At 35.8% G+C, this 15576-nt stretch overlaps 1 protein-coding gene across 1 annotated transcript in view; it reads left to right on the forward strand.

Annotated features, from left to right (window-relative positions):
* LRRIQ1 (leucine rich repeats and IQ motif containing 1) overlaps window positions 1–15576 on the forward strand; it is a 192638-nt gene that overhangs the window by 13950 nt on the left and 163112 nt on the right. The window contains exon 7 of the mRNA XM_045830587.1: window positions 3096–4721. Within this exon, the coding sequence (XP_045686543.1) occupies window positions 3096–4721 (1626 nt within the window). The remainder of the gene's footprint in view (window positions 1–3095; window positions 4722–15576) is intronic.

A 15576-nucleotide genomic window follows, 5' to 3' on the forward strand; every position in this document is an offset into this window, starting at 1 on the left:
TTGTGATTGAAACTGTCTGCAAACCAAAGTGTCGCAGTTTTGATTCCCAGTCAGGTTACATGCCTGGGTTGCAGGCCATGACCCCCAGCAACTGCACATTGATGTTTCTCTCTCTCTCTCTTTCTCCCTCCCTTCCCTCTCTAAAAATTAATAAGTAAAATCTTAAAAAAAGAAAGAAATTTCTAAAAAAAAAGAAAATTGTTATGAAAAATTACTACATTGTTTTAATTTCTAAAGATTTTATTTATTTATTTTTAGAGAGAAGGGGGTGGTGTGGAGAGAGGGAGAGAAACATCTATCAGTTGCCTCTGACAGGCCCCCCACTGGGGATCTGGCTCCGCTTCACAGGCTGGTGCTCAATCTACCAAGCCACACCAGCCAGGGAGAAAACTTGGTGCATTTCTTGAACATAATTAATTGAATGTACTAAATAACCCCTTTGAATTTAAAATGATTCTCTTGACATGTTTATTAAATTTTAACTTTTATTTATTTCACAGTTTTTATATAAAGTTATTTTAAGTAATTACATGTATAAAGTAGGTAAAAACTTCTATAATCCTGCTGTTCAGCTAAACATGTTACCTTTCTTTGTATTTCTTCAAGTCTTTTCTTTATTTATATGAACACCCAGAAAAGATAGGTTTCTACTGGCCACATTTTTTTTATTGAAATATGTTTGACATATAACATTGTATAAAGTTTAAGGTTAAAACATGTTGACTTATATAGTTACGTATTATAATATAATTGTCTCTACTATTCATCTTTAAAGAAAAAACATTGGTTAGGCCTGTAAGGAGACAGATTTGTATAAATGACCAAAAAAAAAAAAAGACCATAGTATCTTACCTGCAGGTAACTCAAATGTCAGAATTAGAAGAGACATTAAAGCAGCTAAAACTAGCATGCAATAGTAAAATAGTTACATAGGTGACATGAAAAGAGAATTAGAATCTATAATGAAGTATCAAGTGCACATTTTAGAGTTGAAAAATTCAGTATATAAAGTTAAATTTCAGTGGATATTTGACAGTAGATTTGACATAATGAGAGAGAATTAGTGAAATTGACCTGAGATTAATAGAAAATATCCAAATTAAAGCACATAGAGGACAAAAATTGGAAAGGCAGAAAAGAACACAAATATGTGATACATAGTGTAAAGATAAAAACGTGTATAATATTAATCTTAGAAGGAAAGGAGGGAGAGAAAGGAACAGAATCAATGGGCTTGAAGAGATAATAGTTGAAATGACTTTAAATTATTTTTAAAAAACGATCTGAACATTCAAAGATAATTAATGATTCCCAAGTAGAACCTATATAAAGAAAATCACACTTGGAAACTATTGAAATTGAAGACAAAAGGGAAGATAGTCTTAAAAGCATCCAGAAGAAAAAACACACATTACATAAAAAGAGCAAGAGTAAACTAACAGCTGACTTCTTAAGTGAAATGATAGAAGGAATAAGACAGTAGAATAAAAGAATTAAGTGCTAAGTGCTAATTAGTGGTTTTTGATTATCAGTGTTCCTGAATCCTGAGTCTTCCTCTACTCTTTGGACCAGTTTTCATTTCCTGTAGTATATACCGAAACACTTATTAAGAAACGTTTTTGGATGGCAAATTTTCTCAACCTTTGCGCCTTTGAAAATGTTTTTATTTTGCTTTTAAAGCTGGATGATTTGTTTCCTTGGGTTTACAGTCCAGATTTATTACCATTGAGTTTTAACAGTTTAAAGATACAATTCCATTGCATATTTTAATTTTGCTTATTAGGATTTTTTTTTTACATTTTACATTCATCCATACATATTTATTGGTCTTCTGTTGTCTTCCAGGCACTTCTCTAAGTCCTCAAGATACAGCAGTGTATCAAATAGAAAATAACCCCTGCCTCCAGGGATGTTGCGTTTCTTAGGGTTCTGAACTATAATACCATTTATACCGATGTAGTGTGTGTGTGTGTGTGTGTGTGTGTGTGTGAGAGAGAGAGAGAGAGAGAGAGAGAGTTATGAGTGTTACCTCAGTTCTTTATGTTATGAGCTTTTCTGTTATGAACAGAAAACATTTTTCTGTTTCCTTCAATTTTTCTCAGTTCTTTATTCTGGAACTTCTACTAGTCATGTGAGTTTCTGTGTTGATTTTTTTATACCTAAACATCTGTGTCATATATTTCATGTTGTTATTTTGTATGCTGTTTTGGGAAAATGCCTAATTTAGAAGTTTTTCTTTAGGCCATCAGCTGTTAAGCCATTCTATTTTGATTTCTAAGTCATTATTTTTATTTGAGCACTTACATTATATTTTTAGTGAGCTTATTTCTGTTTAAACATGTCTTTTTCTAATTTTTCTTTATTTACATTTTTGGTTTAATAACTCTATGTTCTCAGAAGTTGATTCTTCTGTTTATTAAAGTAGTTTCATTGCCTTACATCATTTCTGTCTGTTTTGGTCAAATTTTGCTGAATTTTTTGATGTGTTTACTTTTGTTTTAGGATTCTAGTGACAGTAACATTTTCTGACCTAACTCCAAATTGTCTCCTTTATGTAATATATGCATATTAATTTTCTTAATAGTTATGAAAAAATAAGATGTGTGACTAGGCTAATTCTTCATATTCCTTCGATGATGATTTGCATCACCTTCCTGGTATCATGTCTCACAAAAATAATTTCCTGCTTCTGCAGTCCCTGTCCTGGCTCTCAGAGTCTATTTTGCCAGAACTTCCATCTCAGAAAGTTGAAGTCATTTTCTCCTACACAAATTTTGGCTTGTGGTTTCTCTTGATTTTTTTCTCTGTGTCAATTAGATTTCATATGCTTTCTTTCCTCAAGGAATTCCTCAATTTAATCTAGTTGGCTTAGGATAGTCATGTTAGAGTATCAACTTACTAACTTGATAGAAGCTCCTAAATATTTTAAAAATTAGTATCCTTTAAAATAAATGACTTTAGTTTTTCTAAGAAAATTTTATAGTAACTTTCTTACTATGTTAGTTTTAGTATTTATTTTTAATCTCTATTTTAGGTTATATTGTGATAACATTGCACATTTAGTTTATGCTAACTGCTATTTATCTTTATTTTAGGAGTTTATTAGAAACCTGAATTTACAAATGGAAGAAGAAAGAACAAGATTTAAAGACCTACAGGAAAAAGAAAAAATGCATTTATTAAAAATTCAGCATAATGCAGCTGTAAAAATTCAAACTAAATATAGAGCATTTGTGGCCTACCAAAAATATGGCTCGATTATAAAAGAAAAAATAGAAAATAAGAAAAAGAAAGCACTAGAGTGGAAAGAAAAGGAAGCAAAAATACGACAGATTGAAGAAGAAAAACGAAAAAGATTAGAGGAGGAAAAAAAGATAGAAGAAGAGATACAAAGACAGAAGGAAGAAGAAAGAAAAAGTAGAGAAAAAGAATATGAGGAAAAAAAGAATATTGTGAGACAAGAAAGACAGCAACTACTAAACAAAGAAAAATTAAAAGAAGATGCAAGAAAACAGCTAATAAGTAGATCATTAAAAAAAGGAGGACATAATGCCACATATTTAACTGTCAAAAATATATCAAAGAATGAGAATGAAACAGCCAAAATGCTAGGGGATGAAAGGTCAGAAAAGTGGGAAGATGTTCCACCTTGGGTAGCTAAAGAATTAAATGAAAGAGAAAATAGAGATAAACAACTTATACTGAAAAAATCAAAACAAGTGCAATTAGAAGAATCTATATCAAACCTAGGAATTTTGGCAGGATTTAAAATGAAAGAAAAAAATGAAAACCTAGCAAAACAGTGTTCAGAAAAATTGGTCAAGCAAGCAAGAAAATATGAAAATACAGACCAAAAAAATGAATTGGAAAACCCAGATGTAAAAGAACATATAGAACACTTTCAGCTGCAAGAATTAATCTGTCCAATAGTCCAAAAGGAAAACACCGTGGAGGCTATTGTAAATGAGAATGTAACACAAGAAACCCACGTAATAACATTAGAGCATAATCAAGGAGTTAATGAAGTGAAAAACAAGAAAGGACAGAAAATAATAAAAAATAATCAACACAGTAAGATACAAAAAGTAGAAAAGGCAGAGATATCAGAACAGAAGGGAACTTTATCTGGAGAAGATAACATTTCAGTGATTTCAATGAAACAAGAATTACTACCATTAAAATTAGAAAATTCTGAATATGTAGGGGGAAAAGTAATATTACAAGGAAACAAAATTGATTTAAAATCTAAAGAAACTGAGGAGAACCCAAAGGGCAATGCTCTGAATAGCGATGTAATTATTAATGCCAGTGATGCTAAGATAAATGTAGAAGGCAAAATAAACAAGCAAAATTATGATCCAGCTAGATATACTCGCTGTGATGACTTAGGTGGCTATAATACCCAAAACTCCTTGCTTTTTAAACAAGGAAACTCTCTAAAGTCTCATATTAAAGAAATTCCAGAAGAATGTCATGAAAATAGAGCTGAATGTAGAAGTGTCATGACCTGCTCTGCCCCGGAGACAGCACTTCTATCCTCTATTGAAGAAAAAAGGCTAGCCTGGATAAGGTCATTTAAACCCTGGTTGGAAATTTTAGAGCAAAATCAACAAAAGAAGATTGTTAAGAAGAAGAGACTTGTGAAATGTCCAGCCAACACGATGCCCCCCTTGAATACACTAGATATTCTTCAGGGTGGCTCTTGGAGTACTTTACAACAGGTATTTGTAATTGTGTAATACATTGTCTTTTTAACTTGCAATTGGTTCTCTAAATGTAACTTTTAAAATCTTGGTAGAATGCATATTTTATATTCATGAATTCTGTCCCTTAATCAGTGACATTGTTAATGAAATACTGCCTTCATTTGAAAGGGGATGTGCGTGAAAGATATCAAATTATTATAGGAATCTTCTCCCTCAGTGAATCACTGTTATGAGCTTTGCTTTATATCTTTTTTTACATTTACATTTATTCTTTTTAAATTTTTTATTATATTTTCTTAATTATGCTATTACAGTTGTCCCACCTTTTTCCCATTTACCTCCCCTCCAGCTAGCATCCCCCCAATCCTCACACCATTATTCATGTCTATTGGTCATGCCTAGGTTCTTTGACTACTCTAATTCCTATATTGTACTTTACATGGCTATTCTGTAATTACGTATTTGTACTTCTTAATCCTCTCACCACTTTACCTATTCCCCTTTACACACCTCACATCTAGCAACCATCAAAATGCTCTCTGTGTCCATGATTCTGTCTCTGTTCTTGTTTGCTTAGTTTGTTTTTTAGATTCAATTGTTGATAGATAAATATTGCCATTTTATTGTTGATATTTTTGATCTTCTTAATCTTTTTTTAAGATGTTATTTATTTATTTTTAGAGAGGGAAGGGAGGGAGAAGCAGAGAGAGAATCAATGTGCGGTTGCTGGGGGCCGTGGCCTGCAACCCAAGCATGTGCCCTGACCGGGAATCGAACCTGCTATGCTTTGGTTCGCAGCCCGTGCTCAATCCACTGAGCTACGCCAGCCAGGGCTGATCTTCTTATTCTTAAATAAGTCCCTTTAACATTTCATATAATGGTTTGTCGATGATGAACTCCTTTAATTTTTTTCTTGTCTGAGAAGCTTTTTATCTGATCTTCGATTCTAAGTGATAGCTTTGCTGAGTAGAGCAATCTTGGTTGTAGGTCCCTGTTTTTCATGATTTTGATTTCTTGTCAATCCCTTCTAGCCTGTAAAGTTTCCTTTGAGAAATTAGCTGACAGTCTTATGGGAATGCCTCTGTAGGTAACTAACTTCTCTTGCTGCTTTTAAGATTCTCTCTTTATCTTTAACCTTTGCCATTTTAATTATGATGTGTCTTGGAGTGGGCCTCTTTGCATCCATCTTGTTTGGGACTCGTGTGTGCTTCTTGGACTTGTATGTCTATTTCCTTCACCAAATTAAGGAAACTTTTTTTTTCATTATTTTTTTAAAATAAATTTCCAATTTCTTGCTCTTTCTCTTCTCCTTCTGGGACCCCTATGATATAAATGTTGGACCTCCTGAAGTTTTCCCAGAGGCTGCCTACACTATCCTTGTTTTTTTGGATTCTCTTTTCTTCTTGTTGCTCTGATTGGTTGTTTTTTGCTTCTTTATGTTCCAAATCATTAATTTGATTCTTGGCTTCATCCATTGTACTGTAGTTTCTGTGTGAATTGTTCTTTATTTCAATTAGTATATCCTTTGTTTCTGACTGGACCTTTTTTATGCTGTTGAGGTCCTCACTAAATTCCTTGAATACCCTCGTATCCAGTGTTTTGAACTCGGTGTTTGTTAGACTGCTTATCTCCATTTTATTTATTTTATTGCTTATCTTTCTGGAAGTTGATCTGTTCTTTCATTTGAGTCATGTTTCTTTGTCTCCTCATTTTGGCAGCCTCCCTGTGTTTGTTTCTATGTGTTAGATAGAGCTGTTATGACTCCCTGTCTTGGTAGTGTGGACTAATAGTAGAGGTCCTGTAGGGTCTTGTGGCACAGCCTCCCCTCACCTAAGCTGGGTACTCAAGGTGAGCCCTTCATGTGGGCTGAGTACAACCTCCTCTTGTAGTTGAGCCTTCATTGTTATTGGCAGATCATGGGAAAAATTTACCCAGGCCAGTCAGCTGCAAGGATTGGCTGTGACTACTGACCACTGCCATCTGTCCTCTGTGGAGCATCAGCTTTTGGGGGGCAGGAGGTGGTGCTCCACCATGGTCTATAGCTGTTCACTGGGTATGCAGGCCATGGGGTTTCCAGGGCACTGCTAGCCAAGGTCAGCCCCCACCTCTTTTGCGCGGGGCCACCCTGCCTGAGTTATAAAGCAATCTGAGATGGCTGCAACTTGTGTTGGACTTGGAGATTCCCAGGTGAAACCAAGCTGTGAATCTACTAGGCTGGTTGCTGCTCACACCAGGCCTAGGGCCCCTTAGCAAGACTTAGGGAGGCTGGGGGCTCACTGAGGCTGACTGTTGCTTATTGATAGGATTTAGGAAGTTAGGAAGCATGAACCAAGACCAGACATTCATATGGGAAAGCAGCTTGGGTGGGCATGTAAGTTGGGTATTATGGAGTTTTGGGATCTCCAGGGAGAAGCAAACAGTATTAGCCAGGTTGATGGAGTCTCAGATATGGCACCAGCCAGCCAGCTCTGTGGCTCTGGGTGGGTAGGGTTCAGAAAAGGGACACTGGCCTCTGCCTACCTTTCTATCTATGAGAAAGCTGTTCCCCAGTTCCTGCCTGATGCCAGACACTTCAGTTTCTCCCTGTATGTCACTGGTGCCTTTCAAGCAGCTACCCCAGTGTTGGAGCTTAGAGGGAGTGTGTCTGATTAAGTCTGTGTGTGGGTTCTTTAGGAAGAACTGCTTGGGAATCCAGAAGTTTCTTCCACCAACACAGTCCCCACTGGTTTTGCAGCCAGAAATTATGGGGGCTTATTTTTCTGGCATTGGAAACCTGTGCTGGGGGGCCTGGTGTAGGGCTAGGACTCCTTGTTCTTGAGATATTTGTCCTGAATTTTTACCCCCCACATGTGGATGTGGTTGGGACCAGTCCGTTCCATGTCTCTACCACTCCACCAGTCTGGATGGATGTAGTTTCTTTAATTCCATAGTTGTCACCTTCCATTTAACTTGATTTCTGAAGGTTCTGAATGATGGTTGTTCTATATTTGGGTTGTAATTTTGATGTGGTTGTGCAAGGAGGCATGCCATGTTTACCTATGTTGCCATCTTGACCAGAAGTTTATTTGTATTTAAAGCCTGTGTTTAAGAGCCTTATAATTGCTATTAAGCTTCTAAGAATGGAGGTTTCTGGGAATGTAAGGTTGAATTAGAATAGGAAATTCCCAATTGATATTGAGTGAGGAGTTTACTTTAGTCTTTTTTACATTATTGTTATTCTATTACAGTTGTCCCAAATTTTCCCTTTGCCCTCCTATGCCAAGCCTACCTCACTCCTAAAGTCAATCCCCACACCATTCTCCATGTCCATGGTTCATTCATACATGTTCTTTTTCTAGTCCTTTCCCCTTCTTTCCATCATTTCCTCCTCCCCACTCCCCTCTGGTCACTGTCAGTTTGTTCCATGTTTCCATAGCTTTGGTCTTATTTTACTCATTAGTTTATTTTGTTCATTACATTCCTCTTATAAGTGAGATCATATGGTGTTTGTCTTTCACCAACTGGCGTATTTCGTTTAACATAATACTCTCCAGTTCCATCCCCTGTTGTAAAAGGTGGAAGTTCCTTCTTCCTTTCTGCTGCATAGTATTGCATTGTGTAAATGTACCACAGTTTTTTGTTCCACTTATCTACTGATGGGCACTTTGGCTACTTCTAGCACTTGGTTATTGTAAATAGTGCTGCTATGAACATTGGGGTGCATCAGTTCTTTTAATTGGTATTTCTGGAGTCTTAGGATATATTCCCAGCAGTGGAATCAGTGGTCAGTGGCAGTTCCATTTTCAATTTTTTCAGGAAATTCCATACTGTTTTCCACAGTGGCTGCACCAGTCTGCATTCCCACCAACAGTGTACTGGAGCTCTTTTTTCTCTACATCCTTGCCAGCACTTGGTGTTTGTTAATTAATGATAGCCATTCTCAGAGGTGAGGTATCATGTAAGGTATATCACGATATCTCGTGGTTTTAATTTGCATTTTTCTGATAACCAGTGATGCTGAGCATCTTTTCATATGTCTATGTGCCCTCTGTATGTCTTCCTTGGAGAAATGTCTGTTCAGGTACTTTGCCCATTTATTAATTGGATTTTCTTCCTGGTGTTGAGTTGTATGAGTTCTTTCTATATTTTGGAGGTTAAATCCTTGTCTGATGTATCATTGGCAAATATGTTCCCCCCTACAGTTGGTTTCCTTTTTGTTTTGGTGATGGTTTCTTTAGCTGTGCAGAAGCTTTTTGATTTGATGTAGTCCCATTTGTTTATTTTTTCCTTTATTTCCCTTGTCCTCGGAGATATATCAGAAAAATATTGCAATGTGAGGTATCTGACATTTTACTGCCTATGTGCTGCTAGGACTTTTATGGTATTAAGATTTACATTTAAGTCTTATCTATTTTGAGTTTATTCTGGTGTATGGTATAAGTTGGTGGTTTAGTTTCTTTCTTTTTTTTTTCACATGTACCTTTCCAGTTCTCCCAACATCATTTATTGAAGAGACTGTTTTACTCCATTGTATGCTCATGCCCCCTTTGTCAAATATTTATTGACCATAGATAGATACTTGGGATTATTTCTGGGCTCTCTATTCTGTTCCATTGACCTATGTGTCTTCTCATACTAGTACCAGACTGGTTTGATTACAGTGGACTTGTAGTGCAGTTTGATATCAGGTATTGTGATCCCTCTAAGTCACAGGTGGCAAATACAAGGCCCATGGGCCATATCCGGCCCTCCACCTTGTTTTCCCTGGCCCAGCACCTTGTTTCTACCCAGTGGCAGCCCTGAGGTTGTTGCCCCTCGTTAAGGAGTAGTTACATTTATACAGTCCTAAAATTACATTCAGACCATTGAAGGCAACCTCGAGGCTGATGTAGCCCTCGATGAAAATGAGTTTGGCATGCCTGGTCTAAGTTTATTTTTCTTTCTCAAGATTGGTGAGGCTATTTGAAGTCATTTTTGGTTCCATATCAATTTTTGGAGTATTTGTTCTCAATCTGTGAAATATGTCATTGGCATTTTAATAGGGATTACATTGAATATATGGATTTATTTGGGTAATATGGACATTTTAATAATGTTAATTCTTCCAAACTATGAACACGGTATATGCTTCCATTTACTTGTACCTTCCTCAGTTTCTTTTTACAGTTTTCTATAATTATTTGAGTATAGGTCTTTTACCTCTTTGGTTAAAGTTATTCCTAGGTATTTTATTTTTCCTGTTGCTATAGTAAATGGGATATCCCCCCAGTTTCTTTTTCTTATAGTTCATTGTTGTACAAATATGCCATTGAATTCTGAATATTGACTGTGTATCCTACTACTTTGCCAAGTTCACTTATTAGGCTTTGTAGTTTTTTGGTGGAGACTATAGGGTTTTCTATGTACACTATTATGTTGTCTGCGATGAATGACAGTTTTTTTAAAGGAACTAGGAAATCAGGAGGTGTTCATTTTTTAAAAAGACTTTATTTATTTTTAGAGAGAGGAGAAGGGAGGAAGACAGAGAGGGAGAGAAACATCGATGGGTTGCTTCTTGCATGCTCCCAACTGGGAGTGTGGTCCTCAACCCGAGCATATGCCCTGACTGGGAATTGAACCAGTGACCTTTTCATTTGCAGGGTGGCACTGAATCCATTGAGCCACACCAGCCAGGGCAAATAATGACAGTTTTAATTCTTCTTTTCCAATTCGGATGCCTTTTATTAATTTTTTTTTGTCTGATCACTGTGGCTAGGATATTCAGTACTATGTTGAATAAGAGTGGTGAAAGCATCCCTTGTCTTGTTCCTGATCTTAAGGGAAAAGCTTTTGGTTTTTGCCTGTTGAATATAATGTTGGCTATAGGTTTCTCATATATGGCTTTTGTTATGTTGAGATATGCTCCCTCATTGCCCACTTAGCTGAGTGTTTTTATCATAAATGGGTGCTGTACCTTATCAAATGTTTTTTCAGCATCTATTGATATGATCATGTGGTTTTTGTCTTTCACTTTGTTTATGTAGTGTATTATGTTTATTGATTTGTGAATACTGTGCCATCCCTGCATCCCTGGGATGAATCCCACTCAGTCATGATGTATGATCTTTTTCATGTATTGCTGGACATGGCTTGCCAATATTTTGTCGAGGGTTTTAGCATGTATGTTCATCAGAGAGATTGACCTGTAATTTTTTTTCTTTGTTGTGTCTTTACCTGTTTTTGGAAATAGGATAATACTGGCCTCATAAAAGGAGTTTGGAGTCTTCCCTTTTCCTGAATTTTTGTAATAGTTTGAGAAGGATAGAAGTTAATGCTTCTTTAAGTGTTTGGTAAAATTTGTCTGTGAAGCCAATTCTAGGGCTTTTGTGTGCCGGGAGTTTTTTGATTACTACTTGAATTTCACTACATATTATCAGTCTATTCAGACTTTCTGCTTCCTGATTCAGTTTTGGAAGATTGTGTTTCCAGAAATTTATCCATGTTTGCCCAGGTTGTCAAATTTCTTGGCATGTAGTTGTTCATAGTAATTTCTTACAATTCTTTGTATTCCTGTGGTATCAGTTGTAACTTCTCCTCCTTCATTTCTGATTTTATTTATTTGGTTCTCCCTCTTTTTTCCTTGATGAGTCAAGTTAAAAATTTGTCAATTTTGTTTATCTTTTCAAAGAATAAGCTCCTGGATGTATTGATCCTTTGTATTGTTTTTTTTTATAGTCTCTGTGTAATTTAATTCTCTGATCTTGATTATTTCCTTCCTTCTACTCACTCAGGGCTTTGCTGTTGTTCCTGTAGTTCTCGTAGATGTTAGGATAGGCTGTTTGAGATTCTTTGTGTCTTTGGATAGGCCTGTGTTGCTCCAACTTCCCTCTGAATTTTCTTTAGTCTTGAGGCACAGCACCACCTAGTGGCTTTTTTTGGAATGAAATTGATTTTACTGTACTTGACAAGTGCTGTGAAAACAAGACTAACAGCAATAGAAGCCTCTAGTTATTTCTTTAGAAACATAATGATCTGGTAATGTAAACTTAGTGGATATATGCATGAACTTTAAAATAGCTGTCACCAAGTGCTACTAATTTTCTATGTTTATGGAGTCCATAGTTTCAATCAAAATTAAGTCAGAAACCTAATCAATGTGTAGAAAAACAGGGAAGAATATCTAAAATAGTGGAATACCAAAAAGTACTTAATGATTAAAAAACATGTATTTGACTAGGGTCTTAAACTCAAATGTATTTAGTAAAGTTTTTTTTAGTTTCTTCATATAGGCAGATGCCTATGAAACATTCAGTTGTTACATATGTATTATTTTATTGGTCAGTATTTACTATTGGAACAAAAGGACAGATACAAAACCTGGTCTTTGTGCTCAGGGAGCTTACTGTAGTAGAGAAAAAGGTATTAAATAAATGCACAGATAAATATAGATCTTGATAATTCCTGTGTATAAGATTTCAGAGTATTCTGTGAGAAGATAAGACAGTGTGGTTTAGAGAGATCTCTGGGATGTAAAAGAACAGTGTAAAGAACAAGCACTCCTTCGAAGTGCCCTGTCTTTCCTAAGTAATGCATCTGCCATATCCGTCAGATCTACAGAGGTGCATATACAATCTTTCTGAGCTCTTGTGTTTTTCATCTTTGTCTATGTCATCTTGGGAACCATTCTTTTTCTACTTTCCGAAAAATGTGGCTGCAGGTTCTCTTAAGTAATGACATAGCTACTAACTATTTTATTTAAATTAATTTTTCTAGTGAATATCTGTTTGGGGTAAGCATGAGTGACAGCTTCATGTCTACAGTATAGTTGTTTCAAAAGTTGTTTCAGTACAGTTGTAAAAGTGAAGTTAGGGCAGCGGCAGCAGTGCGTGCCTTTGCTGTGGGTCTCTTCTGTCCAAAGAGAAGAGCACTGAGCAGGTTAAAATGTGTGAACCTCTGTCTCCTGAGTGTTTCTTCTCCTGCCCACCCAGTTTCTTCTGTGGAACTCTGGATAATTTATATAAAGTGAGAATTAACCCTTTGTTTTACTTCTTAGAGCATAACCTCCCAAACGGATGTATATGCAGGTCACCTGGGTGTTGATCCAGATTTATTAGGTCTGGTGATCAGCCTCAGTGCTGTGCATTTTCACAGTGACCCTGGGTAATGATGGTGGTGTGGTCCATCTACAAACTGGAATGGGAGTGTTCTACAGGATCCTATAATTCTGACCAGTACTCTAAGCAGCTATTTCAAACATTTAACTTTTCTTTGAAGCCTCAAAATATATATGATAGAGACAAAAATATGAGAATATGCAATATAAATATTGAAGTGTTGTAAAATATCATCTTGTAATGACTCTGACAGCTTATCATGGTGTCTTCATTCACCACTGCTGCTGACCTATGACTCGCTTTATTTTATTTTTTCTAAAGATTTTTAAAAATATTTTATTTATTTATTTTTAGAGAGGGAAGGGAGGGGGAAAGAGAGAGAGAGAGAGAAACATCAATGTGCAGTTGCTGGGAGCCATGGCCTGCAACCCAAGCATGTGCCCTGACTGGGAATCAAACCTGCGATGCTTTGGTTCACAGTCCGTGCTGAGTCCACTGAACTACTCCAGCCAGGGCTTATGACTCACTTTATTACTTTGATTTCGTAATCTTTTAGCTTTGTATCTTTGTTCTTATCTTGATCAACCATTGCCATAATTAAAAGGTCTTTCTGGAAGAGACCCTTTAGAAAAGAAAAGGTTACTCTTCTTGAATTTCACCCAATAATGAATTCACTTTGCTTATATAATCTCTCACTTGGAGCCTTTAGTACACAAGTCAGTTTCTTGTCCATACTTGTTTACATATTGCCAGGCGAATAGTGATTTTAATTGCTTGACTGGGATGGATGAATAGGAGGATGGATATATGGATGGATAAATATTATCTAGGTAAATGTTCATCTTATTATCTCCATATCATTACTAGCTTCACAGTTTTGATGAAGTGTGTTGATTAAAAAAGAAATTAATATAAATTATTTGAGTGTAATTTATTTAGTAAAGTACTAACAAGCCCTATATCAAGTAAGATCTGGGTTCTAATTTTATTTTTGCTGTTTACTGACAGTGTTACCTTGGGTAAGGTTCTTGAGCCTCTTTTTTGTCTTCCATGAACTGGGAAGAGCAGTGCATACTTTATAGGATTGTTCAGTTTAAAATACAATATATGAAGAATACAGTCTAGAGCTCCTAATATATAGCATAGTCATTGTCAAACGTGGATTTCAAGTATCTGAAGAAAAAGTCAATTGGATTTTTGAAAGCTGCTTAATATATTTCCTGAAAGAAGTTCTTAAACTGAAAATTCTGAAACATCTACTTTATTCAATAATATCATAAAAGGATATGACTGAAGATCAGTGATTATTGACAGCTAATATATTTTAATTTTTCCTAGTTTTCCTTTCTTCCCTCCCTCCCTCCCTTCCTCCCTTCCTTCCTTCCTTCCTTCCTTCTTTCCTTCTTTCCTTCCTTCCTTCCTTCCTTCCTTCCACTTCTTATGATAATTTGCTTTAAATAGCACCACAAAAAAGGGTACTAAGCTTAGGGATTTTTTTGATATAATTTTATAACATGGCACAAATTATAACAGTTTAGTTGCTGATTAGCTTTTAGACCACAATGTCTCACCCCCCTTATACAAGACAAATTATAATAAATTGGACTTACTTGAAGTTAGATTCTCTTTCACTTAATCCACTAATCATACCTTGCATTCAGTCTCTGCATCTGTTTTTAAATAAAATGATATTATTTCTTTAGGTTCAACAGATTTGAGATGTGGTACTGAACAGGTGTTCTGCAGAAAGCAAAACACAGTCATTGTTTTCATTACTTTTGTAGTTGCAGTTTACCATAGATGATTGACGCTCCTTGGATTGAACTCAAGAATAATTGGGAATGAACTTGCATTCATACACACACACACACACACACAAAATGATATTTTCTGAAGCAATAATGGCATGCATATATGTGCACACACAACACATACGCCACACATATATAAATGGCACATATGCCGTTGACAGATACATGATGTATATGCCAGTCACACACCGACCTATATTTACATATATGGTATATGTGCCATTTACATGCACATGTCATATATATGCCATATATGTGGCATATGCATGTATATGGCATATGTATGTCATTTTGTGTACCACAAGCTGTCAAGGATGTTTGGGTAAATAGAGATGATTAAGTGGAGAACTGTCTTGTGATCTTTTGTTAAAATAGAAATAAATAGCCTTGGTTGGCGTAGCTCAGTGGATTGAGCACGGGCTGCGAACCACAGTGTCGCCGGTTCGATTCCCAGCCAGGGTACATGCCTGGGTTGCAGGCTATAACCCCCAGTGACCGCACATTGATGTTTCTCTCTCTCTCTCTCTCTCATCATCTCCCTCCCTTCCCACTCTAAAAGAAATAAAATAAAATAAAATCTTAAAAAAATACAAACAAATGAGTCATGGATTCTATAGGGGAACAGTACATTTTCAAGTCATGAAAAATATTAGTTTTTCAAACATTTTTATTACCCTTTATAAGAGAAAGAAGCTATGAATGCTGTAAATATATATTTAGTTTGCCACAGGAATAGTGCAGTTTCTTCATTCATTTATTGAGGAAATATTTTGTGAACATTCACTGGGCCTCCAGTAAAGGGATGAACACCTATGAGAACTAATTCTATATTTTTACTTTTTGGAGCATAAAGCCATTTCATTTATTTGATTCTTGAAATGCAGTTATCAATAAATAATTAATCTAAGACATTATGTTGATTTCATTTGTGTGGATAAATGTAGAATGGAGTAGTGAATAAATTGCTATATCACAAAGAAATTTTTT

This window comes from Phyllostomus hastatus, unplaced genomic scaffold (genome assembly GCF_019186645.2).
Source record: "Phyllostomus hastatus isolate PE091 unplaced genomic scaffold, TTU_PhHast_1.1 phas_contig_152, whole genome shotgun sequence".
Taxonomy (NCBI): Eukaryota; Metazoa; Chordata; class Mammalia; order Chiroptera; family Phyllostomidae; genus Phyllostomus; species Phyllostomus hastatus.